The 24,795-nt window shown below is 69.5% G+C and overlaps 3 protein-coding genes across 11 annotated transcripts in view; 2 read left to right on the forward strand and 1 right to left on the reverse strand.

Annotated features, from left to right (window-relative positions):
• Positions 1 to 11,409, reverse strand: part of ANKMY1 (ankyrin repeat and MYND domain containing 1) — a 48,138-nt gene extending 36,729 nt beyond the window's left edge. For 3 of the 6 annotated variants that reach the window (XM_072796960.1, XM_072796962.1, XM_072796963.1), the window contains exons 1-2: positions 1,541 to 1,676; positions 944 to 1,115 (exon numbers count right to left, since the gene is read on the reverse strand). In XM_072796960.1, coding sequence (XP_072653061.1) covers positions 944 to 1,098 — 155 coding nt within the window. In that variant the 5' untranslated portion in view covers positions 1,099 to 1,115; positions 1,541 to 1,676. Of the gene's footprint in view, positions 1 to 943; positions 1,116 to 1,540; positions 1,677 to 11,214 lie in introns of those variants that run through there. The other 3 variants (XM_072796964.1, XM_072796961.1, XM_072796966.1) reach the window with 3 other exon arrangements.
• Positions 3,789 to 6,848, forward strand: DUSP28 (dual specificity phosphatase 28). 4 transcript variants are annotated; one of them, XR_012016868.1, is made up of 3 exons: positions 3,814 to 4,273; positions 5,401 to 5,560; positions 6,364 to 6,848. XR_012016868.1 is itself a non-coding variant. In XM_072796971.1 (2 exons), exons 1-2 carry the CDS (start codon positions 3,875 to 3,877, stop codon positions 5,506 to 5,508), a joined length of 507 nt encoding a protein of 168 aa, XP_072653072.1. In that variant the 5' UTR covers positions 3,789 to 3,874; the 3' UTR covers positions 5,509 to 6,848. The 4 variants fall into 4 exon arrangements, 2 of the variants coding, with proteins under 2 accessions (XP_072653072.1, XP_072653071.1); XR_012016867.1 differs by having other exon boundaries at positions 3,860 to 4,273; positions 5,347 to 5,560; XM_072796971.1 differs by having other exon boundaries at positions 3,789 to 4,273; positions 5,401 to 6,848.
• Positions 10,721 to 19,221, forward strand: RNPEPL1 (arginyl aminopeptidase like 1). Its single transcript, XM_072796967.1, has 11 exons — positions 10,721 to 11,293; positions 13,731 to 13,871; positions 14,177 to 14,328; positions 14,995 to 15,111; positions 15,232 to 15,467; positions 15,698 to 15,811; positions 16,094 to 16,206; positions 16,449 to 16,557; positions 17,508 to 17,738; positions 17,814 to 17,956; positions 18,220 to 19,221. Exons 1-11 carry the CDS (start codon positions 10,736 to 10,738, stop codon positions 18,505 to 18,507), a joined length of 2,202 nt encoding a protein of 733 aa, XP_072653068.1. The 5' UTR covers positions 10,721 to 10,735; the 3' UTR covers positions 18,508 to 19,221.
• The last annotated feature ends 5,574 nt before the right edge of the window (positions 19,222 to 24,795 follow it).

The following is a 24,795-nucleotide window of genomic DNA, read 5'->3' on the forward strand; positions in this document are numbered from 1 at the left end:
GTTCCTGCTGACGGCCGCCTTCCCGGTTCACAGATGGCACCTTCTCGCTGCGTCTTCATGTGGTGGACAGAGAAAGCTTTAGCTTCTTCCTCTTCTTATATGGGCACTAATCTTACCGTGGGGCCCCACAACCTCATCTATACCTAAGTACTCCCCAAAAGCCCCATCTCCAGGGCCAGGTGTAGCGGGGGGTGCGTGGAGGATGGCTGAGCCACGGGAGTGCTGTGCTCGCCTGAGGACAGCAGGGCAGCCTCCCAACCAGGGGCTCGGGCCGCAGCGTGGGGGGATGGCAGGGGGCAGCCGGCCAGGAGCAGCTGCAGGTGGGGGTCCCCAGCCCAGTCCTCCACCTGGAATGCGCCGGAGCTCAGAGGGGCCCCCAGACCTACTGCCACCAGCACAGAGGCCAGGGTGGCTGGGGCTGAAGCCCACGCTGAGCTTCCACTGACAAAAGAACTCAAGTCACCATGACGTTGTGGGTTAGGGCTTTCACATGAATCCTGGGGGTGGGAGAGACCAGGGGGGACACAATTCAGTCCCTAACAGGGACACAGACAATAGCGTTATGGGGTGGAGTTCACAAGAGGCCCAGAAAAGGCGCTGAGGGCAGCCCGGGCCCAGAGGAGGCCTCATGTGTCAGTTCTTGCCGACAATTAACATCGCGGGGTGAAGGAGCTCGGGGAAGCCCACGGTATAAAGCAAATGTTCCCCACCCAGAAAGGCAGCTTGGGGTGGCTGAAGGGAGTGTGCAGGATTGGGGGGGCTCCAGTCCCCGGTGCTGTAAGTTCCTCAGGGGAGGTCCTCCTCTCTCTCCAGACACGAGTTTTCGAGGCACAAAATAACTCTGAGCGGTTTTTAAACCCGGGACCCAATGCAGGATGGCAGCGGAGTGGTCCCAGGGTGGGCCTGGGAGCCCCTGCGGGAGCCCCCCACCCCCAGCCCGCACCTCTTGCTGAAGAACATCTCCATCGTCCTGGAGCTCTCCAGGATCCTCAAGTCCTCGCTGGCAGCAGGGGTGCAGCTGCTCGCCACCGGCTGGTTTTGGGAGATGCCCACATTTGGGATTTCGTAATAAAAGCCTGAAGAATTACCATTTTCCATGCTTGTCGTCTTTGAACCTGGAAGCAAAGCCAGGGACCCACATTCGCCCTGGGAGCTCCGGGCGGGCACGGGGGGGCGGGAACCACAGCCCCCTTCGCCCCAGAGAACCGAAACCCACGCCCCCAACCCTGCCCACGGCCCCCTCCTGCTGGAAGCTCCTCCGCCAGCGCCCCGAGGGCGTCCCGGTCCCCCCGTAGGGCTGGAGCCACCCTCCCAGGGCCTCTCGGGCCTGCTGACGGCGGGGAGGGCCCCAGGCTGCAGGCGCCCCCTCCGCCCCCGGGCTCTGAAGCCAGCGCCAGGGTGCACGCGGCCCCCCCCCGCCACCTCGAGCCGCCGGCCCCCAAACTTCCTGCCTGGCCCCGGCCCGGGGGGGCGTCAGGACCCTCCACCGGGGCACGCCCCCGCCCGGCTCCCCGCGCTCCCGCCGGGGTCCCCACCGCACCCCCGCCGCGGGGCCGCCCCGACGCTCGGAGAGCTCGCAGCCAGCGCTCCCGGTCGGCCCGGGCGGCGGCCAGCGCGGAGCAGCCCCGCGCAGCGCGGGGACCCAGAGCGTCGGGTTTCCCTGGAGACCGGCCCACGCCCACGTGACCGCTGCGGCTCTCGGCCTCCGCCAATCCCCGCTCACGCCCCGCCCCCGCCGGCCCCGCCCACTCCCGGCGCCCCGCCCACAAGGCCCCGCCCCCGACACGCCCACACCCGCGCCCCGCCCACTGCTCGGCCCGCCCACTCCCGGCGCCCCGCCCACAAGGCCCCCCGCCCCCGCCCACCCGCGCCCCGCCCACTGCCCGGCCCCGCCCCCGGGCCGCCGAGGCGCAGCGGGCCAAAGTGTCCACCGAGATCCCCGAGCCCGGCGGGTCTCCAAAGCCGGGGTGTGCGGGGTCCGTTCCAGTTCGTGGGAGGCACGGGACGGGAGCTCCTGGAGGCGACCCAGAGGCCGTGTGGACCCAGGCGTCGCTACGGAAGCCTGGGCGGAGGAGTCCTGAGGATGGGGTTTCGCAGGATGCGCAGGAGCTCTCCAGCAGGAGCGCGGGGGCCGGGAGGGGACGAGGACGCGCGGGGGCCTGGCGGGTTCTGCAACGCAGAGGGGGGCTCTGTGCAGGCGCAGGGCCTGGGCCTCTCAACCCGGGCTGCCCCTCAACCAGGCCCAGGCCCCTCCCCAGTGGCTAGGGCTCTGGGGTGCTCCCTCCAGCCCTCTACCTCCCAGCTCACCTCTCGTCTCCCTTCACTCCCACCTTGGTTCCTGGGTCCCCCCTCTCTCTCGACCTCTTACCTTCCCGCTCAGGTCCCATCTCTCTGCCCTGCAGCTTAGGAACTGAAGTACATACTAAATTGTCTTTAAAATTCCTTTGAGGGGGGCCTGGGTGGCTCAACCGGTGAAGGGTCTGGGTCTTGATTTGGGCTCAGGCTCAGGTCAAGGTCTCAGGATCATGGGATCCAGCCCTACATGGGGCTCTGCGCACCGTCGGCTTCTCCTTCTCTCTCTGCCCCTCCCTTCTGTCTCTAAAACAAATAAATAAAATCTTTAAAAATCGGGGATCCCTGGGTGGCTCAGTGGTTTGGTGCCTACCTTTGGCCCAGGGCGCGATCCTGGGGTCCCGGGATCGAGTCCTGCATCAGGCTCCCGGCATGAGGCCTGCTTCTCCCTCTGCCTGTGTCTCTGCCTCTCTCTCTCTTTATGTCTATCATAAATAAATAAATCTTAAAAAAAAAAGAAATAGAATTCCTTTCCTATGAAAAGAGAAAGTAAAATGGTCAACTTCAAAATGTCCTACAAACTTAGTAAACCATACCATCTGCGGTAGGTTGAATGGCATCCTCCAAAAACATTAAATCCTAATCCCTGGTACCTGTGAATGACCTTATATGGAAATAAAGTCTTTGCAAATAATCAAGAGGTCATGGATTAGGATGTGCCTTAAACTAAATGATTAGTGTCTTTATAAGAAGAGGGAGATTTGGAGACCCCAAACACACAGGGAAAAATAAAGCCCTGTCGTGTTAAGCCAGTTTGTAATGCTTTGTTATAGATGAATCAGAAAAAAAAAAGTTTTATTAGAATATTATTAGAAGAAAACTGAAACTGCAGCATCATTGTAGAGGGGACTGCAAGATAGCTACTTTTCACCGAAACGCATCCCGGAAAGACATCCTTGAATGACGCCGGTCGTCAGAAAAACCTCCTAAAGTCATACGTGGCAACTATATGCACATTAAATAATAATGGTGTTTTGTGGGTTGTTGTTGTTGTTGTTTTTTAAGATTTTATCTTCGAGAGAAAGAAAGCACCAGCGAGGAGGGGAGGGAGAAACAGACTCCCTGCTGAGCACGGATTCCAACTCGGGGCTTGACCCCAGGACCCCAGACCATGACCTGAGCCACCCGGGGAACCCCTAAAGGATGTGAGTTTTTGTAAGTTACAGTGATGAACCAGAACTTAAGAAGAATAACAAAAATACTGGCCTATGAGGAAATGATGAAAACGCAACAGCCAATGGCTTTATTTCATATGAACCGTGTCTTGCAGTAAAAGGGGGGGGGAATGTGGGGCAGCGTATTAGGAAGCAGGTGCCGCGGGGCACCCCGCGCGCCCCCTCCCGCCCTCGGGCGCAGGCGCAGACGCAGGCGCAGGGCCGCGCACCGCAGCCGGCAGCACCCCCCGCCCCCCCCGCGCGCCCGGGCAGCTCCGCGACCTCCGCGTGCCCCGGGCCGCCGCCCGCCCCGGCCAATCGGAGGGCCCCTCGGCCCTTAGGACCCGGTGCCCGGCCGGCCGCCCAGCATGCGCCCGGGACCCGCCGGCCGCGACCTCCCCGGGGCCGCCTCGCCCGCGCCGCCGCCGTTCGCGCGCGTCGCCCCGTCCCTCTTCCTGGGGAGCGCGCGCGCCGCCGCCTCCCCGGCCCTGCTGGCGCGCGCGGGGGTCACCCTGTGCGTCAACGTCTCGCGCCTGCAGCCCGGCCCGGCCGCGCCCGGTGTGGCCGAGCTGCGCGTGCCCGTGCTCGACGACCCGGCCGAGGACCTGCTGGCGCACCTGGAGCCCACCTGCGCCGCCATGGAGGCCGCGGTGCGCGCGGGCGGCGCCTGCCTGGTCTACTGCAAGAACGGCCGCAGCCGCTCGGCCGCCGTCTGCACCGCCTACCTCATGCGGCACCGCGGCCTCAGCCTGGCGCGGGCCTTCCAGGTGCGCCGGTGCCCGGGCGGGGGGCCTCCGGGTGTCGGGGGCTGCAGGTGGGCCTGGCCTGGGGGGGGCGGGGAGGGGCTCCGCAGGTGCGCCGGGTCCCCGGGTGGGGGGCCTCCGGGTGTCGGGGGCTGCAGGTGGGCCTGACCTGGGGGGGGCGGGGAGGGGCTCCGCAGGTGCGCCGGGTGCTGGGTGGGAGGCCTCCGGGTGTCAGGATCTGCAGGTGGGCCTGACCTGGGGGGGGCGGGGAGGGGCTCTGCAGGTGCGCCGGGTGCCGGGGTGGGGGGCCTCCGGGTGTCAGGGGCTGCAGGTGGGCCTGGCCTCCAGGGTCGGGGGACAGGCTCCCCAGGTGCACCGGGTGCCCGGGCGGGGGGCCTCCGTGTGTCGGGGGCTGCAGGCGGGCCTGACCTGGGGGGAGCGGGGAGGGGCTCCGCAGGTGCGCCGGGTCCCCGGGTGGGGGAGCCTCTGGGTGTTGGGATCTGCAGGTGGGCCTGGCCTCCCAGGGCAGGGCAGGGGACGGGCTCCCCAGGTGCGCCGGGTGCCCTGGTGGGGGGCCTCCGAGTGTCAGGGGCTGCAGGTGGGCCTGGCCTCCCGGAGGGGGAGGGGGACGGGCTCCCCAGGAGGGCCGGGTCCCCGGGTGGGGGAGCCTCCGGGTGTTGGGATCTGCAGGTGGGCCTGGCCTCCCAGGGCAGGGCAGGGGACGGGCTCCCCAGGTGCGCCGGGTGCCCGGGTGGGGGGCCTCCGGGTGTTGGGATCTGCAGGTGGGCCTGGCCTCCGGGGGCGGGGCAGGGGACGGGCTCCCCAGGTGGGCCGGGTCCCCGGGTGGGAGGAGCCTCCAGGTGTCAGGATCTGCAGGTAGGCCTGGCCTCCCAGGGCTGGGGTACGGGCTCCTCAGGAGGGGTGGGTCCCCGGGTGGAGGCGCCTCCGGGTGTTAGGATCTCCCAGGTGGGCCTGGCCTCCAGAGCGGGATCGGGGTCAGGGTGGGGGTGAGGGCCAGGCCTCCCGGGTGGGCTGCCGTTAGCGGAGCGGAGGGAGCACCCTGCGGCGCCGCGTTCAGCCTCCGCCTCTGTACGCAGGCGGTGAAGAGCGCCCGTCCGGTGGCCGAGCCCAACCCGGGTTTCTGGTCTCAGCTGCAGCAGTACGAGGCGACCCTGCAGTCCCTGCCCCAGCCGTCGCCGACCGGGGAGCCCTCGGGACAGGGCTCCCGAACCGGAGATGAGCCCCAGAGTGAGCCCTAGACCTTCACCCCTCACGGAGGACCCCACCCGAGCAGGGCGCATGGAGCTGGAGGTAGTTGCAGCGCTGACTGGAGGGGGTTTTCTGCTTCTTTACTGTTGCACAGTTTCATTTTCTACTTCTTCCGGACATGCAGCTCGAGTATTTCTGTCTCCATGGACGGACTGCAGGAGTGTGTCCCCCGAGGGCACTGGAAGCATCCCTTCCCTGGTCAGGTTTACCAGACAGGCCTTGGTCAGGAAAATCAAAACCACTTGAGGACTTTTAGGCAGGAAAGTATTCAATCCGGAGAGCAAGGCCAGGGAGCCAGGAGATGGGGATGTCCCGGAGACCCACCCCGCCCCATCCTGGCTGCCTGCCTCCTGCTCCAGCCATCGGGCTTTCCCCAAACCTCACAGTGGTCCCTTCTAGAGTCGGGCCTGGGACCCAGACTTGTAACTACTGCAACACACAGGCCAGGATGTGAGGCTGCCTCATGCCAGCCTGGCATGGGTGCCCTTGGGGCTCTCCACGCCTGTGCCTTGCTGCCCTCCCAGTCTCAACAACAGCACCCACCCCGGCTTAGCATCCTGCAGCCCCGGTCATGTCAGAGATGCACCGGCCCCTGTATGTCTGAGCGTGTTGATTCCTCTCCTGGTCCAGACACCCCTCCCCTGCATCCTACGGCCTAGAGACTGTACTAGATTCATCAGCATCAACACCCCTTAAACAAGGTAGCAGAAGGGGAAAAAAGAGAAACTGGGTTATACTGTGAATTACAGGTAGTACAGCCCCTGGTTAATAGGTACTACTCTATACATAACAGGGCAATTAATAAAATATCATAATTAGTGCTTAATATTTCCCGTTCTTTCCAGCCAGCACCTCGCTGAGCCTGGCCTTTCCTGGTGAGGTGACCTGAGCCACCTCCTGAAGGGCCCTGAGCAGCCCTGTGGCCTCCAGCTCCTCCACCTCCTCTCAGCCCCACTGATCGGCAGCCACGCCCCGGGGCTCCTTGAAAGTCAGGATCACTCACTGCACCCAGCACAGCAGCCCCGACTTGCCTGTTGCCTTAGCGGCCCGAGGGGCCCAACATGGTCAGGGTGTCTCAGCCTGCCGTCCAGGGGAACACGCGTGTCCCCGGTAGAAGCATCTTACCTGGGAACCGAACCTCTGATCCAGTGGCCCCTGGGTGGCTCAGCGGTTGAGCATCCACCCTCATCCCAGGGCGTGACCCCAGGGCCTGGGATCAAGTCCCGCTTCGGGCTCCCTGCATGGGGCCTGCTTCTCCCTCTGCCTGGATCTCTGCCTCTCTCTATGCTTCTCATGAATAAATAAATAAAACCTTTGAAACAAAACAAAACTCTGATTCAGTGGAGCCCAAGTTGTAGGGATGGGAAGCTCACACTTTGTGAGTGAGGCACCAGGATGGTCGTGAAAGGGCCCCTTGCCCACCCGTTACACCTGCACCTGGGTTCTGTGACAGGCATGACACCCTCCGCTGCCCCTGGCTGCAAGCATGTACCACACCTTGTAGGTGGGCACCCAGCCCCCCGCAGCGTCACCAGACCGCAGCTCCCGGGCCCACGTGCCCCTGGCTGACCCGCCTGCAGCTCGCTGCAGCCAAGCCAACCTTCATGTTTGTGCAGGGCCGTCTGCTCTCTCCACGCCCCTCGGGCTCAGTCACCTTGCCATCACCCCCTTCCCGTGTGGAAGCTGTGCCGCTGTCTGCACTCGGCAGGCGAGGCTGCGGTGGCTTGGAGCTGAGCCATTTTCAGGCCCTGGGTCCACGCGTTTGCGCAGCATGCCACAGCAGCTGTGATGGGACACCCCCACGGGCCGACCTGGCTCTGGGTAACAGGTGCACGGGCGACAGCTGGGCCAGGTTCAGAGACACCCGGAGGTCACATCAGTGTTTTATCCCACCGGCTCTGTTTGAGAACCACCCACCGTGGCTCTCACGGGACGCCCGGTTCTCTGAGGACCTCTGCCTGCCCCCCCCCCACCCCCCCGCAGCAGGTGAGGCCAGGGAGCTGCTCCGGTCTCTGGCACAGCACAGTCAAACGGTGGTGCCAGCCCATGAGCGTTAGGGGAGGGCCCAGCGTGGGCAGTGGCGGCTGCCTCAGCCCACCCACGCCAGCCGGGGTTTGATCACCAGAAGGCTGGAGTGTGAAAACTCCTGTGGGAGAAGCCGCAGCCCGACAGCCCCCTCCCACCTTCCTCCCCTGGGGCGGGGCGGGGCGAGGGGCGAAGTGCATTGCAGCTGCCCCAGCCTCCATCCCCTGGCGGCGTCTTGGGGAAGGCTGGGGTGACGCTGGCGGCCTGCAGGGAGCAGGCTCAGGCTCTGAGGGGCAAGACGGGGTGGGGTGAGGACAACCAGAGCCCTGCACCTGTGGGCCTCAGTTCTCGAGGCGCCCTGGTGGGCTGGCTTTAGTCCTACAGAACAGATCTGCTTGCTCGAACACTGGCTCGTGTTGGCTCCCTACGTAAATGTGGGGTAGTAGGCACCCCAGCCTGAGAGGAGAGGTGGTAAGAGCGGGCGGCCAGCGGGGCTGCCCCATTCCACCCCCCTGCGTGCAGAACCGGCCTGAGGGAGATGCCCAGGGCCCTCCCGCAGAGCAGGGACGGAGATGCAGCCCCTGCCCCCGAAGTCCAGGTACCAGGAAGACAAGAGGGCACGGTGGCTGGTCGGCCTGCGTCAGGGGACTAGGGCGGGCGAGTGTGGGCATGTGCAGTCCTGTTCTTCCAGCCCAACCACGCCTCGGGGGAGGCGCTCAGAGAAGCTCCTGAACCGGGCAGTACAATCTAAAGCCCTCTGCCCTTGGCACCCTGGGACCCTGCCACCTGGGCGGGCCCCCTGACCTGAGCGAGGACCAGTCTCGTCTCTTGAGTCTTAGACATAGGACTGACCTTCTCCAGGTGCCTACATGAACCCTGGGGTTCCTGGAGAGTTTGGGCCCACTGCCCCCCCCCCCCCGGGGAGGCTGCATTACCCCAGCTGAGAGGACCCCTGGGAGAATTAAAACAATGCTTCAGTGCACGTGGTCCTCGGAGCCAACCACCCTTCCCACCCCGTCCAGGAAGGTGGGCCCCACCGCATGGGTTACGGACCGGGACACTGTCCAGGAGGATTCAACACCACTCGGGATGATGCCTCACCCCACAGCCGCTTCTGCCCCACACCATGACCTGCAGAGCGCAGCCGGGTGAGCTTCCCGGATGCTCTCCGCGGCTCAGAGCCCCTTCTCCCCAAAGACCTGAATTCTTACACGAGGGTAACGGCAACATCTTGGGGGCCCCTCTCGTTCCATGACTTCAAGATCCACCTGATGCTTGCTCACTAGGCATCCCCACTGGTGGGCAGCCCTGTCCCATGGGCCCAGGCCTCTGGACAGGCCCCTGCAAGGTGGGATGGGTGCAGGCCAGATCCCTGGAAGCGTCCCAGCACTTACCCCCTGAACAATGTGGCCTCCAGGGCCCGGCCGGCCCTCAAGGCACTACTGTCCAACGGCCCTTTCTGTGATGATGGAACAGCCGCCCTGTCCCATACGGTTGCCACTAAGCACACAGTACCCCGCGCTCGGGGAGACCTTGAATATGGCTACGCCCGCGAGGAACTAAACTCCTAACTGTATTTCACTGAAATCTAAAGAACCGCACCTGACTAGCACTCCCTCACCTAAGGGCAGCTCCAAGGCCCCCAAGGGCCCCGCCCCCACAACACAGACCACTGGTCTCATGGGGGGGGGGGTGCAGGTGTATACACTTCATGGCTTTGGGGAAGCCAAGGCTGCATCCTGCCCAGGAACCTAGCCCCCAGTACCCCAAGGTGCCAGGTGAGAACAGCACAGGGCTTGGGAGGCTGCTCGGCCTGCAGGTGCCCCCAGAACCCAGTGCCCCCTCTGCACCCGGCGCCCCGCCTACAGCTCCCCTGCGCGGAAACCCACCTAACCACCCCTCGCATTGCCCCCGGACACGCGCACTGCGTCCCCCGCTCTACGGCCCCTCGTGGAGCGCCCCGGACCTCGGCTCCCCCGGGCACTGCTCCTTCGCCAATCCCCACCCCGGCCCCCTGTCCAGTGCGCACAGCGTCCCGGGCTCCCCACACCCTCGTGGAGCGCCCCGGACCTCCGGTCCCCTGCGCACAGCTCCTTCGCCACCGCCCCCCGCACCCTGCGCCCAGCTCCCGTGCGCACAGCTCCCCCGGCTCCTCATGGAGCGCCCCGCGCCCCCGGTCCCCCCCCCCCCCCCCCGCGCATGGCTCCTTCGCCACCTCGCGCACCCGCTCCCGTGCGCACAGCCCCCAGGCCCCCGGCCCCTCGTGGAGCGCCCGGACCCTCGGCTGCCCGGCTGGGGCTCCTTCGCCACCGCCCCCCGCCCCCCGCGCACGGTTCCTTCGCCCCCCGCCTCCCGCTCCCGTGCGCACAGCCCCCCGGCCCCCGGTCCCTCGTGGAGCGCCTGGACTTTGGCTGCCCGGCTCGGGCTCCTTCCTCACCGCGCCCCGCGCCCTCAGACCCCCGCGCACGGCTACTTCGCCCCCCGTCCCCGCGCCCCCGTGCGCACAGCCCCCAGGCCCCCGGCCCCTTGTGGAGCGCCCGGCCCCTCGGCTGCCCGGCTCGGGCTCCTTCGCCACCGTCCCCCGCCCCCCGCGCCCCCGCTCCCTCGCGCACAGCTCCTCCTGCCCCTCGTGGAGCGCCCCGCGCCCCTGGCCCCCCGCGCCCCGCGCACGGCTCCTTCGGCCCCCGCCTCCCGCTCCCGTGCGCACAGCCCCCCCACCCCAGGCCTCCCGTGGGGCGCCCGGACCCTCGGCTGCCCGGCTCGGGCTCCCTCGCCCCCGCCCCCCGCGCCCCCGCTCCCGCGCGCACAGCTCCTCCTGCCCCTCGTGGAGCGCCCGCGCCCCGGCCCCCCGCGCCCCGCGCACGGCTCCTTCGGCCCCCGGCGCGTCCTGAGCGCCCGGACCCCGGCAGCCCCGCCCCGGCTCCTTCGCCGCCGCCCCCGCGCCCCGCGGCCCCGCTCCCGAGCGCGCGGCGTCCCGGCTCCCGGCCCGGCCCCGCGCACAGCGCCCCCGGCGGCGGCCGAGCGGAGCCCGAGCGGGGCGGTGCGCGGCTCGGGGCCGGGCCGGGCGGCTCCCGGCGCGACTTCCTGTTGTGCCCGCGCCCCGCCGCCGCCGCCGCCGCCGCCCGGCGCCCCTCGCCCGCCCCCCGCGGCCCGGCGCGGCCGCCGCCCATGGATTTCACCTAGCGCGGGGCCATGGCGGCGCAGTGCTGCTGCTGCAAGGCGCCCGGGGCCGAGGCCGCGCCCGCCCGCCCGCCGCCCGAGCCGCCGCCCGCCCTGGACGTGGCCTCGGCCTCCAGCGCGCAGCTCTTCCGCCTCCGCCACCTGCAGCTGGGCCTGGAGCTGCGGCCCGAGGCGCGCGAGCTCGCCGGCTGCCTGGTGCTCGAGCTGTGCGCGCTGCGGCCCGCGCCCCGCGCGCTCGTGCTCGACGCGCACCCGGCCCTGCGCCTGCACTCGGCCGCCTTCCGCCGCGCCCCCGCCGCCGCCGCCGAGCCGCCCTGCGCCTTCGCCTTCGCCGCCGCGGGGCCGGGGCCGGGGCCGGGGCCGGGGCCGGGGCCCGGGCCCGCGCCGCCGCCCCCGCTGCCCGCCTTCCCCGAGGCGCCGGGCGCCGAGCCCGCCTGCCGCCCGCTGGCCTTCCGCGTGGACCCGTTCACCGACTACGGCTCGTCGCTCACCGTCACGCTGCCGCCCGAGCTGCAGGCGCACCAGCCCTTCCAGGTCATCCTGCGCTACACCTCGACCGACGCCCCCGCCGTGAGTCCGCGGGGCCGCGGGGGGGGCACCTGCGGAGAGGCCCCCCCCCCCCCGCCCCGGAGTCCCGGCCGCTGCCTGGGGAGCCTCGGGAGCCTCGGGAGCCTCCGCGCCCGCGTCCTGGTGCCGGCCCAGGGGGGCGGAGGCTCCTCCCCCAGTCGTTCAGGGCTTCCCCGCGGCCAGGCCGGTGCACGGTGCACGCGCGGCTGCACCTGGCGCTGGGGCAGGCCGGTGGGTGGTGCCCGGTGTGGACGGCCTGCGCGTGGCCCAGCTCTTCAGGGGACTCGGGCCTGCCGGAGCCAGAGAGGGCCGGGTTGGCTCCAGTGCCTTGGGCCCCCCCGGGTGAGGACTGGCAGGTGCCCCCGAATTCCAGCACGAATCCCGCACCCGCTGCCCCCCAGGCTCTCCCGGAAAGCCCAGGTGGCTCAGGTCAGGCAGCGTGGCTGCAGCACCCCGTCCGCCGCCGTGAGGCCTTGAGGATGCAGCAGGGCCTTTCATCTCTGCAGCCTGGGCTTCCCTGGGTTCCCATGGGGACCACACACAAGTGACACGACTCTCCCCGGCTCTAGGAGGCTCTGGGAGGCCCTGGGAGGCCCTGGGAGGCCCTGGGAGGTTCCAGCTGTCACTGCCCCGAGCATGCACGTGGACAGGGGGGTGTAGGTGGCATCGGGCCAGGTCGTCGACCTAGGTGACATCTGTGTGGGAAGAGCCCAGACCAGACACGCACCCGTGTCCGTGCTTCCTGCCCGATCCCCAGGAACCCTCGGCAGGCCCCGCCGCCTCACTTCCTAGCCCGAGCTCCCACGGGTGTGGTGGCTGCCGGCCTGCTGGGTTGGCCCCTGCCTCCTGCTCAGGTCACCTGGGGCTCTGACAGGTGGCATATATGCCTCCCAACACGGCTGTGAGAACAGAGAGATGTGCTTCTCCCTGACCTCGATCTGTGAACTTGGAGCCCTTGCGTCTGGTCCACTCAAGTCCACGACCGGCGGGATGGTGGGTGGGGTCAGGACCCCCCCCCCCGCCCCCGCAGGCTGCTGGGAATAGAGGGTGAGGCCAGCAAGAGCGGCCACAGTCCCTGGGCCTTCTATGACCTGGGTGGCTGGAGCAGGGAGGGGTGTCATGGTCCCCACAGACGGTGCAGCTGGAGCACTTGCAGATGACAGTTTGGCGTCTGACCCCAAGCACCCACCATCACGCATGAACACCACAGAGCTCAGGGCTGGTGCATGGAGTCCTGTCCTCTTCCTGGCTTGTCTAGAACTCAGGCCTAGATCCCTAAACCTGCTCGTGTGCCAGGCGAGGGTGCAGCTGCCTGGGCATGGGTCCCCACACCTCCACAGGCAGTCTGGGGTGCTGCAGACTCTGGGACGTCTCTTGCATCCCATTCCTGAATCCCCCCCGCCCCAACCCGACCCCAGCAAGAACAGATTTCTTCTGCGGCGTCTGGAGTCCATGGCATCCTCCACTAGCCCCCCAGCTACTGTGCCCCAGGGAGGACTGGGGACCCCATTGGACTCTGCTAGGCGAAGGGCAGACAGACCAGTGCTGGCCGGGCTGAGAGGTGGACAAGGATGGTGGGAACAGGAGGCCTGAGCCGGGCGCAGCCTGGGGAGGGCCCCAGGGAAGGGAGGAGTCGGGGAGCAGGTGTGAGAGGGGAACGTGAGGTTGACAGGGTCTGGGGACTGCGGGGGCCTGTCCCCAGTATGGACCAAGGACCCACTGCAGAGGCTCCTTAATGCAGACTCCTGGGTCGTGCCCCGGGAAGCTCTGGGGTGGGGCCCACGAGGCTGCAGTTTTGAACGGGCTCCCCAGGCGGGCCTTCTGCACATCGGGGGCAGCCGGGAGGTCAGCGGAGAAAGACCATCCCCCTGCAGGCTTCCCATAGTGAGGGGACGGAGACCTCGCAGCCAGAAGGAAGTTTTAAAGAAGCCTGTGAACCCTGGCAGGAGTCTGGCCGGAACCGGACGGGTCGCCCTGCCAGGCCCGGGAATCCACGGGGGTCTGGGGCCTGTGGTCTGCGGGGAAGGAGCCCCCCGGGTGTGGCGCCCACCACGCCTGTGATCTTGGCATGAGCCGCTGCCCGTGGCCAGCAGCCGTGGACTCCACGGACCGGTCCCTGGCGGAGGCTGGCCGGGGCGGGGGCGTCCTTCCGTCACGGCCCTGGGAGGACCCTTGTGTGCTGGGTCGCTGAAGTGGACAAGGAACAATCCAGTTTGCTCCAGGGACCACAGGTTTGGGGCCGCTGCTAAGGCCCTGCTCTCTCCAGAAGACCTGCACAGCTTCCCGGAAGCAAGGCATGGGTGGCAGGGGGTCCTGGCGTCCCCACGTGCCGCTCTCTGTGCCGCGCCGGGGAGAGGGGCCGCGGCCCCGCTGAGATGGGGATGGGCAGGCCCGACCCCCGGCGCTGGCTGCTGACCGGCCCTGCCCACCGCCCCCGCAGATCTGGTGGCTGGACCCCGAGCTGACCTACGGCAACGCCAAGCCCTTCGTCTTCACCCAGGGCCACTCGGTGTGCAACCGCTCCTTCTTCCCCTGCTTCGACACGCCCGCGGTCAAGTGCACCTACTCTGCCGTCGTCAAGGTCAGCGTGCGCCGGGCCGGCCTGCCTCCTCCGAAGGGAGCCCCGTGCAGGGCGGGGGCGGGGGGCGGCCTGCCAGGGATGTGGCTCCCGGGCCCAGGTCGTGGGGCTCCCTTCCGCGGAGCCGCCGTGTGGAGTTGCCACGGGAGACAGGGGTCGCCCCGACAGCAGGCCGGGATTTCCCGTCACGGACGTGGGGTGCCCTGATGGGGGATGTGGGGTGCCCTGACCCCAGCTGTGGGGGTCAGAGAGTGGGGTTCCCCATCAAGGACGCGGCCGCCCTAACGGGTGGGCCTCCTGCCACGCAGGCCCCGTCGGGGGTGCAGGTGCTGATGAGCGCCACGCAGAGCAGCTACGTGGAGGAGGAGGGCGTCTACCGCTTCCACATGGAACACCCTGTGCCCGCCTACCTCGTGGCCCTCGTGGCCGGGGACCTGCAGCCGGCAGACATCGGGCCTAGGTAGGGCCACTGCCCCTCGCTCCCTGTGGCCACTGCTGCCCGCGGCCCTGGCCCTGGGGAAGTCCCGCCACGGGCTGGGCGTGAGGCCTGTGGGGACCCCCACACTGCGGGGACCGGCCCTGCCCACCCCCCAGACCCCTGCCGGGCTCCTCGCACCCCACCCACCCCCAGACCAGAAGCTGGGGCCCTCGACCTCCTGCGGGGGCCATGCCACAGCCCCAGGCACCCGCCGGCTCGTGTGCATTTTCTTTTTTTTTTTTTTTTTTTAATTTTTTTATTTATTTATGATAGTCACAGAGAGAGAGAGAGAGAGGCAGAGACACAGGCAGAGGGAGAAGCAGGCTCCATGCACCGGGAGCCTGATGTGGGATTCGATCCCGGGTCTCCAGGATCGTGCCCTGGGCCAAAGGCAGGCGCCAAACCGCTGCGCCACCCAGGGATCCCCTCGTGTGCATTTTCTTAACTTGGCGACAGGAGGAACCCCTCAGCCTGGGGCTTGGCCGTGGCCGTGGGAAGGGTGTGCGCTCGAGGGAGGTGGGCCAGCGGGCGGCAGGCTGGGCGCTTCCTGAGGTGCGGGCGGCGTCGGGGGCAGACGCGGAGGGGAGGCCCGCTGGTGCACGGGGCGGGGGCCCGTCGGCCTCTGCCCACCCTCTCCGCCCGTGCTAGGAGCCGCGTGTGGGCCGAGCCGTGCCTCCTGCCCACGGCTACCAGCAAGCTGGCGGGCGCAGTGGAGCAGTGGCTGAGCGCGGCGGAGCGGCTGTACGGGCCCTACATGTGGGGCAGGTAGGTCCTGGGGCACCGGGAGCCCGGCTGGCCGCACGGGGCTCGGAGGGCAACTCCCAGCCTCCCGAGGACCTGGGGCGGCCTCTCACGGTCACCTGCCCGCCTTCGCGCCCCGGGCAGGTACGACATCGTCTTCCTGCCCCCCTCCTTCCCCATCGTGGCCATGGAGAACCCCTGCCTCACCTTCATCATCTCCTCCATCCTGGAGAGCGATGAGTTCCTGGTCATCGACGTCATCCACGAGGTGGCCCACAGCTGGTTCGGCAACGCCGTCACCAACGCCACGTGGGAGGAGATGTGGTTGAGCGAGGGCCTGGCCACCTACGCCCAGCGCCGTATTACCACCGAGACCTACGGTACTGCCCGCAGCCGGCCTGGGGCGGACGGGGCGGGCGGCGCCACCAAGGGGCCGAGAGCCCAGCCTGTGCCCGGGGTGGGGCCCCTGCCACGCGTGTGTCCAGCAGGATGGCCTTGGGTCAGCGCCGCAGGGCTCAGGCAGGGGGCGGCCGGGCCGGCAGCCTCGAATCTGCCCGGCGCTCAGGCCGCCCCTGCCCCCTCCCGCCCCCGTCGCCCCGCCCCTGTCCAGGGGCTGCCTTCACCTGTCTGGAGACGGCCTTCCGCCTGGATGCCCTACACAGGCAGATGAAGCTCCTCGGAGAGGACAGCCCAGTGAGCAAGCTGCAGGTCAAGCTGGAGCCAGGTACCCACTCCCGCCGGGCCCCGCCCTGGGCCCTGCAGACGTCGCCCCGCGGGACCTCCCCTCCGCCCCTCGCTGCCCCTGGCTGGATCGCGGCAGCACCGGGTGCCCCCAGCCCTCGGAAGGCCTCCCTGAGGCTCCCCCAGCCTGCCCCTGCCTCCCACGGGCTCTGAGCGCCGGCCACCACGATGTGCGGGCACCCCCGGGCCTCCGGGATATGTGAGGGGCCCCGCCCCCGGGCCCGGGAGGGCAGGGGCGCCGCCCAGAGCCGTGTCCCCCTTGCAGGAGTGAATCCCAGCCACCTGATGAACCTGTTTACTTACGAGAAGGGCTACTGCTTCGTGTACTACCTGTCCCAGCTCTGCGGAGACCCCCAGCGCTTTGACGACTTTCTCCGAGTGAGCACCCCTCTCCCCGGGGCAGGCCCTGCCCTCCGCCCACCCCGAGCGCCCCCACCCCGGAGGTGGCGTGGCGGGGAGTCGGGCGCCCTGAGAGCAGCAGTGCACAGCACCGCCTGCTCCCTCTAGCTCCCTCCCGGGGTTTCAGCCGCCCGGCAAGGCCCACGTGGCCCCGTGGGTGCCGCTCTGGTGGGGGGCGGTGTGCCCAGCCCCCGGGCCTGCTGACGCCCCGACCCGCGCAGGCCTACGTGGAGAAGTACAAGTTCACCAGCGTGGTCGCCCAGGACCTGTTGGACTCCTTCCTGAGCTTCTTCCCAGAGCTGAAGGAGCAGAGCGTGGACTGCCGGGCAGGTGAGGCCCGCCGCCAGCCGCGTGTCCGTGACCTCTGGCCCTCGGCCCCCGGGGGAGCCGCGGCTGTGCGTAGGGGTGAGGGGTGCTCTGTGGCCGCTTCTGCCCCCGGGAAAGGCCCCTGGCTCAGCCCTCCGTCCTCCAGCCAACCCTAGCTGGATGCTGCGAGCCTCAGGCTGGGACGCCACGGCGCAGGGAGGAGAGGGTGCTTCCCGTCCTGACGGGGCCCGGGAGGCTTCCTGGAGGAGGGGGCAGGTGGTAAACAGGCTGAGCCAGGCGGGACATGCGAAGGGCCCGGGGCAGGGTGGCTCGGGCAGAGGGAGGTGTGCCTCAGAGCTGCCTGAGGCCGGCTGCCCCCCCACCATGCGATGCCTGTAAAGACGCCTCGGGGGGTCCAAGGGCTTGAGGCCAGAGGGGAGCCTGGAAGGGTCTGATGTCTGGGGAGAGGCCAAGACCTGCTAGGGAGCAGTGAGGTGTGGCTGGGGCCGGGTCGGGCGACAGTCTGGGCGGGGTGACTGTCTTGGAAGGCTTGGTAGATGCACCAAACGCTTTTGGGGTGGGGAGCAGACAGCGCCTGCCCCCGAGCGGCCCAGGGCTTTAGAGCAGGATTGTGGGTTCATCGGCGAGCCGCCGGCCAGCCCCCACACCCCTCCTTCCATTAGCCCCCCTCCACACCCCGGCGCCGGGGTCGGCTTCAGAGTGCCCGGCTGTCGGGTACCCACGAGAGGCGCGGCGGGCAGGGAACCCCCGTCACCAGTGTGTCCCCGGGCTTCCCACGGAGCCGCTCCTGAGGCTCGAGGTGGCAGGTGCTGGAGCCGACCCCGGCCTCCCCTGACCGCCTCTGCCCTGGGGCTCCCCGGCCCTGGGACGGTCCCACCCAGGGACGCCCTCAGCCCGCGGGCTCCCGGGCAAGCCGGCTTGCGTGGGCACCGCAGGTGGCCTCTCCCCCGCAGGGCTGGAGTTCGAGCGCTGGCTCAACGCCACGGGCCCGCCGCTGGCCGAGCCGGACCTGTCTCAGGGATCCAGCCTGACTCGGCCGGTGGAGGCCCTCTTCCAGCTCTGGACCGCGGAGCCTCTGGACCAGGCGGCCGCCTCGGCCAGTGCCATCGACATCTCCAAGTGGAGGACCTTCCAGACGGCGCTCTTCCTGGACCGGCTCCTGGATGGGTCCCCGCTGCCCCAGGGTGGGTCCCGAGGCTGGGGGCGGGGGGGCTGCGGGGGGGTGTCTGCCCGGCCCTGACCTGCCCGTGGCCCCGCAGAGGTGGTGATGAGCCTGTCCAAGTGCTACTCCTCCCTGCTGGACTCGATGAACGCCGAGATCCGCATCCGCTGGCTGCAGATCGTGGTCCGCAACGACTACTACCCCGACCTCCACCGGGTCCGGCGGTTCCTCGAGAGCCAGGTACGGCCGCCGGGCTTCTACCTCACGGGCTGGGCATCCAGCAGAACGGGGCGGGGGAGAGGCGGGGCCTGGGCTGCCCCTGGGGGCGCACAGCACTGACGAGCCTGCACCCCACCCGTCCTTGCAGGGCTGGGAGGGCTGGGAGCACGGTGTGGCCTGGCCCGGGGCTGTCTGGGGCCCCCTCCGCCCCTGCAGAAGTCCCCTAGGGTGGGGCTGGGGGCAGCGCGGGAGGGGACCGGGCCTCAGTGTGCCCCCGTCCCCAGATGTCCCGCATGTACACCATCCCGCTGTACGAGGACCTCTGCACCGGCGCGCTCAAGTCCTTTGCCCTGGAGGTGTTTTACCAGACGCAGGGCCGGCTGCACCCCAACCTGCGCAGGACCATCCAGCAGATCCTGTCCCAGGGCCTGGGTCCCGGCGCCGAGCCCAGCGCGGAGCAGGCCAGTGCCGCAGCGGACTCGGGGGTGGACGCGGACGCGCCGGCCCTGCTGCTCGGGGACGAGGCCCCCAGCAGCGCCATTTCTCTCAGGGACGTCAACGTGTCGGCCTAGGCCTGACCTCCCAGACGCCACGATTGTGCCTTCTGTGGCCCGGGCCCGCTGTGACTGTGCCTCGGCCCTGGGCCTGAGCTCCGCCGGGGCCCACGCACCCTCCCGCGGGCTCTCCAGGGACCTCCTCGTGGCCGGCGCTGCCCGTGGACCTGGTCCCCTCGGCTCTCTTGCACTGCAGGCCCCGAGCGGCCGGCGCACGCCATGCCTCCCTGTCTCGACACTGACCGCCGGGCACTGCCCTTGGGGTGACAGCCCTGCAGTCCCACGGCGACCGCCACACTGTGCCTTACGCCTGCCGGGAAGCCCAGGCTGCGCCGTCCCCACAGCGCGCCTCCACCCCGCGGAGCCCCGCACCCCGCCCCTGGGGTCGGCAGCCTCAGTTGGCCCCTGGCAGAAGGACGAGGACGCAGACACGCCCGTAGTGTAGGGTCAGGGGACACTGAGGAGAGGGCGGACCTCCCTGGGGAGGGGTCCCCGGAAAGCCTTAGCCCCTCAGGGAACACGGGGTCCTGGGCCCCAGGGGAAGTGGGACAGGACAGTCTGCCTCGTGGCTGTAACACCCCAAGGGAAGAGAGCAGGTGGTGCTGGTGCTCTTTTTAGGCCCACCGTGCGGGGAGAGGCCTGGGGGCCCCGGCAGCCCGAGCTGGGCTACCCCGGGGGACCGCTGCAATAGGGTCACCGCGATTGTCCCATTAAACCTCCACTCTGCAAACAGCCTCCCGGCCTGTTCACCCGCATCTTCCGCGTGCACTGGGCTCCCCGGCGCTGGGGTCTGGAGCGTGCAGGGCCTGTCCTCCGACCGGTGCCGAGGGGCTGAAGGCCGTCCCTCTGCGCTCTGGCCACTCCCAGCTCTGCCCTCAGAGGCCCCAGGTCCTTCCCTGCAGCAGCCGCCCCGCCCTCCCTGGGCCCTGGGCCCTCTGCTCCTTCCCCGCTGACCCTCGAACACCACAGCAGAGGAGGCCACTTGTCACCATGCTCGCTCTGGGCCCTCCTCAGCAGCGGCCCCCATCCCAGGCTGGGGCGAAGGCAGGGGTGCGTGGTGGCGGCCAGTTTGGGATGACCAAGGGCAGGGGGCTGAGAACAACCACTAGCAACAGGTGCAGCAGAGGTGACGGGCATGGGGGGCCCGGAGGAGGGAGTGAGGCCGGGCCTCCACTTGGAGGTCCCCAGGGGACGACTGGGTGACGGGTGGCGGGCGGTGGGAGTGAGGCAGCCTCTGAGACCAAGGCTGGGTCCAGGCTCACGATCCCGCACCACCCAGCCGACGGGGCAGCGCCCAGGTCGGATCATGGCCTCACGCGGGGCCAGGAGAGGACAGGCCCGCTCAGCCGCCGGCTGGGCCCAGGCCCAGAGCCCCACTGTACCCGGGGCGGGGGGGTGGGGGGAGAACCCGCCCCCACGCCCCGCCGCCAGGTAACCCACATCCCGTCAGCTGCTCTGTGCTCCAGAGCCCTCGTCCTGGGAGACGGCCCGGCCCCACACGGTCAGGACGCCAGGGTCCCCGGGATGGCGGGGCTGGCGCCAGGGCTAAGCGGGGCCCGTGGAGCCCAGGATCTTGTGATCTGGAGGCCACGCCCCGCCGTGCAGGGAGCAGGCCCGGGCACTGCAGCAGCAACCCTGAGGGGGGCACCCGGGGCGCCCCGCAGTCCTGCCCTAGCGCCCTGCACGGCCCCCGCGAGAGCGGGTCCACCGGGCCTCAGGAGGCCGTCCCCGGGCCCAGCTGCCCTGGCCTCTCCAGCCCCGGGCCCTGGTCTCAGACTCGCCCGCAGCTCTGCGGCCACGGGCCTCCCGGGGGGGCCTCTGGGTGCACCCCCTGCCATGAGGGGGGCGACGGCCACGTCCCCAGCACTGCCCCGGCGGCAGCCTGGCCTGGCCCCCCGCTGCCCCGCTCCCAGTCCTGCAGCCCCCGCATCCCTGGCCTCGGACCCCCGTTCCCCACAGCGTGGCACCGGGATCCCGCCCGACCCGGCTCCCCCTTGTCGCGTCTTGTTCGACGCTGCCTGCGCCGGCCAGCCCCGGGCTCTCGCGCACCAGCTGCCCTGTGAGTCACCGCCCCCGCCGGGCCTCGCCACCGCGTGACACCGTGGCCACATCCCGGCTTCCGGTCCCGGCCCCGCCAGCCCCAGGCCACGGCACCCTCCCCGGGGCGGCTTTCCGGGCCACGGGCTAAGTCACGGTCCGGCCACAACCCCTGTGAGATCCGCGTTTTGAACGAGGGCTGTTTCTCATTCGTGCTGCGGGCGGGCGGCGGGGTGGGGCTCCCGTCACCGTGGCTCCTCAGGGCCCACCCGTGCTGACGAAGGAGGGCACATCTGGAACATTCCAGGCACTTGGCCAGAGATAAGCGAGAGCCGTGGAGGGGCTCATGCCGGCCAGGCCAAGGACACGCGCCGGGGACGCACAGCCTCTCCCACCACGTGCACGCAAGGGGGTGACGAGTGGCAGTCGCACCCACCGCGGGGCTGAGGGCAGACGCTGGAACACAGCAGCATTTGGGGGACAGAGAAGGGAGCAGTCGGGCAGGTGGAGTGATGTCCAGAAAGGGGCCGGCAGTGGCCTAGAGCATGGGCTCTGGTGGGGCCGTGAGGAGAGGGGACACTTGAGGACAGCAGGAGGGTGGCCGTGGGCTTGTGTGCGGTGCCCCAGGCTGCCGGGAGCCCCTCCAGGTCCTCGGGTACCTCGGGCCGTGTCCTGGGCGGGCCAGCCTGTCCCCGGTGCTCCCCACTCTCTCGGGGACTCCCCGGGGTAGGTCCCTCTCCTAAGGCAGGTGCTCGGGGCAGAACCTCAGGTCTAACGACGATGCTGGACCGGCCACCACGGGGACGGGAGGGTCAGCACCCGAGGGGACAAGCCGAGTGGTCGGAGAGGACGTCACAGCCCGTGGAGCGTGGATCTTAGCCCCGCCGGGGCCTGACGTCCGCCGTGAAACGGGCCCGCTCCTGCGGCACGCCGGGGCCTACGGGAGAGAACCGCCCGGCGGCACGGGAGTGGTTTTAGGGAGCCATCGCGAGGATAGAGGCACCCCCTGCCCCTCAAAAAGGAAAGAAAACTCAGGAGAGAGATCAGTGCGGGGAAGCTTCGTGGGCTGGAACGCGGCACGAGGAAGGCTCCAGAGCAGTACTTGGGGGGCACGTTCCTATTAGGAGCTGGTATTATCTTTATTTGAAAAAAAAATCAACTTACATCACCGGGGAAGGATCCGAGCCTGTGCCGCAGTGAGCAGAGTGCCCGGGCCTGCCGGGCCTGGGGCGCCCCCGTGTGCCCCCCACCCCCACCTCGGGGCGGCCCTCCCAGCCCTCCACCTCCTCCCTTTGAAGCTCAGGCTCCTGGTCCTAACACAGGACAGTGACACGTGCCTCTGGGATGTGCGAGGACCACGCAGACTCCACGCCGTGTCTCAGAGGAGCGCGACCCGCTTCTCTAGGGGAACCGACCGTGGCCCCGTCCCAGCCCCGCCGGGAGGCCCTTCAGCTGGAACCTTCCAGCGGGGGAACGGGAGACCCGACTTCCCACCGTCGCCCACTCCACGCAGTCTGTGCTCCCTGACGGTGTCTTGCTGACCGCCCCCCGCGGCCCAGGCCCTCACCGACCACCCCCCCACCCCGCGGGGCCGGCCACGCACTTTGCGTGGTCCCCTATTCCAGGGCTTGGTGGCTGATGCAGAGGCCAAGAGCAGCCGGGAGCACCCTCGCTCAGGGGACCTTAGAGTGCTGCGGGCTCAGGGACCCGCTGGGTGGCCGCCTGGCTGTCCGCCGTCCCTCCGAGTCCCGGGCAGCGTCAGTGCTGGGTGGCCCCGGGGGAGGCTGCTCCTGCCCGTCCTGCCCGCTGCGGGACCTCCCCCCACAGCTTCCCACTTCTGGAGAGTCCCGGACACGGCCTCGCCCAGGAGCAGGTGCCCCGCGGCCCGCGGGACCAGGACGCTGGGCCCCCCTCTGGCTGCTGGGGGGGACCCGGGGCCGGCGCGGCTCCGTGGGCCACAACCTGGCCTGCGACTGAGGCCCGCGGCGGAACTGAGAACCGCCAGCCCAAGTCAAGGCACGTCCCTGAACAAAGCCGGTTCTCTTGCTGGGAGTCCCGTGACCTCCCGAAACCGCGGGGACCTAAGCCAGTCCTTCTCCCAGTTCCGCAGCTCCCCCGGGCGGCCTCGCTTGGCACCACCGTCCTGCGGCACCCCCTCCCCGACTCCTGTGACCCGTGACCCTGTGACCAGTGCCCGAGCACCTCCAAAGATTCTAAATCTTCGTCCTTCGCTGGTTCAAAACCTGGGTCTCTGGTTCGCCCTCCCACCGTGGGCCCGAAGACCTCCTCCCGGCCCACCCCACAGCACGGGACCCCTGGTAGTGGGAGCCCCGGGCCACCACCCCCTCCCCACCCTCCACAGGCCCCCAAGCGGCTCCTCCAGTCCCTGCACATGCCCCCCCCCAGGGTCCTTAGTGTGTGCTCGCAGCTTCTCTGCTGGGAGCGGGGGCTGCACCGGGGCTCCCTCCCAGTGAAGGGGCCGTCGAGGAAACGACAGCAGGACACCCCAGGTGCACCCCCAACCACGGCGGCTGCCACTCCCCTCCCTCGCTCTGGGAGACGCCAGCTGCCACCAAGCAGCTCCACGAAGCTCCCCCCTGCAGCGGGTCCGGGCCGACACCTTGCCATCCCGAGACCCTCCGTGGGCGCTGCAGGCACATCCCCGGCCCACGGGAACCGCGACGTGATCAGGGCCCAGGCCCGGGGCAACCTGACACGCGGCAGTGTGGAGTTACGGGGCTCCGCACGATCCTTACACGAAGGAGTCAAAGTTTCCTCGGGCTGCACAGCTGTGTTTGAGACCTAGGACCCAGAATCCCGAGGCGGACGATCCGAGGGACGGGCTCAGGGGCTCGGGACGTCATCGGGGTCCTCGTCTTTGCACTCTGGGGTCTCCGTACGTGGCCTCCGGCATGTTCCCCAGTGGTCATGAGCTGATCACAGCAGTTCCTATGACCACGTCCCCACGCGCTGGCAGCCAAGGCCGCCTCCAAGGGCTGGCGCCCGGCGTGCCCTGGGCAGGTGGCGGGGAAGTCCCACAGCCCCCCAGAGGGCTGTTCCTGCGTCCCTTGGCTCGGACGGGGCCCTCGCTCCTGGTGGACACTGGCCCTGCGCGGGCGAGGCCTGGCTCCCCAGATGCCTTCTGCTGCTCACCTGCGTCGGGCTCCGGCTGGCCAGGCAGCGTCAGGGGCGCGCGGGGCCTAGTGGAGGGGGCAGTCTCGGGCGCAGCCCCGGTGCCCTGAGCTCTCCCCGGGGCCTGGGGGACGTGTGGGCAGGACACCAGTGTCTCGTGTCCGCGTCCCCACCAGAAGGCGGTGCCTGCTTACTGCCCGCTGAACGGGGAAGAGATGTGCGGCTGCAGAAGGGACACCTGGGTCCCGGCCAGCCCCCGACGCCGCCAGGCCCCGCGAGGGCCCCTAGAGCCGGGGTGGCTGGGCTGGGCCCGACCTGCGGCTAGCACCCGGGCGTGTTGCGCAGGGGACCGCCCGGCATCCGGGGCAGGAGGAACCTCAGCGCTCGCCTTCAGGACCCCGACCTGCAGCAGGGCCCGGGCCTCTCCGGGCCTCTCTTCAGCCCCGGGGCCCAGCAGTGCCGAGCACCCAGGGCAGCCCCGCCTCGGAAGGTGGAGCGGCGCGGAGCCGGGCCTCCCAGAGACCGCTGCTGACCCACGCGGCCCTTCCTAGAACCTCGGCGGCGGCGAACCCCAGGCTCCCCAAACGGCTGGGGGGTGACCCTGTGACTCCAGCTGGAGCTTCCGGCTGCAGGCCCGCTCAGGAGGGAGGAGGGGGGAGGGGGGAAGGAGGGAGAGGGAGGGAGGGGGAGGGGGAGGGGGAGGTGGGAGGGAGGAGGGAGGGGGAGGGGGAGAAGGAGGAAGGAGGAGGACTGAAGGTGAGGGAGGGAGTAGGGAGGGGGAGGGGGAGGGGGACGCAGGGAGAGGAGGGAGGGGGGAAGAGAGAGGGAGGAGGGGGAGGGGTGTCCGTGCAGACAGACCGCTGCGGCGGGGGGCGTGGCTGCGGCGGGGGGCGTGGCTGCGGCGGGGGCGTGGCTGCGGCGGGGGCGTGGCTGCGGCGGGGGCGTGGCTGCGGCGGGGGCGTGGCTGCGGCGGGGGCGTGGCTGCGGCGGGGGCGTGGCTGCGGCGGGGGCGGGGCGGACAGACACCCGGCCTCCGCTGGCCGCCGTCCGACCCCGGGAAGCAGGAAGCGGCGGCTCGGGCGGCCCCGGGAGCACGCAGGCAGGCGGCCAGAGCCGCGCCGTCGCCCCCGCAGCACG

The sequence above is a fragment of the Canis lupus genome, chromosome 24 (genome assembly GCF_048164855.1).
Source record: "Canis lupus baileyi chromosome 24, mCanLup2.hap1, whole genome shotgun sequence".
Taxonomy (NCBI): domain Eukaryota; kingdom Metazoa; phylum Chordata; class Mammalia; order Carnivora; family Canidae; genus Canis; species Canis lupus.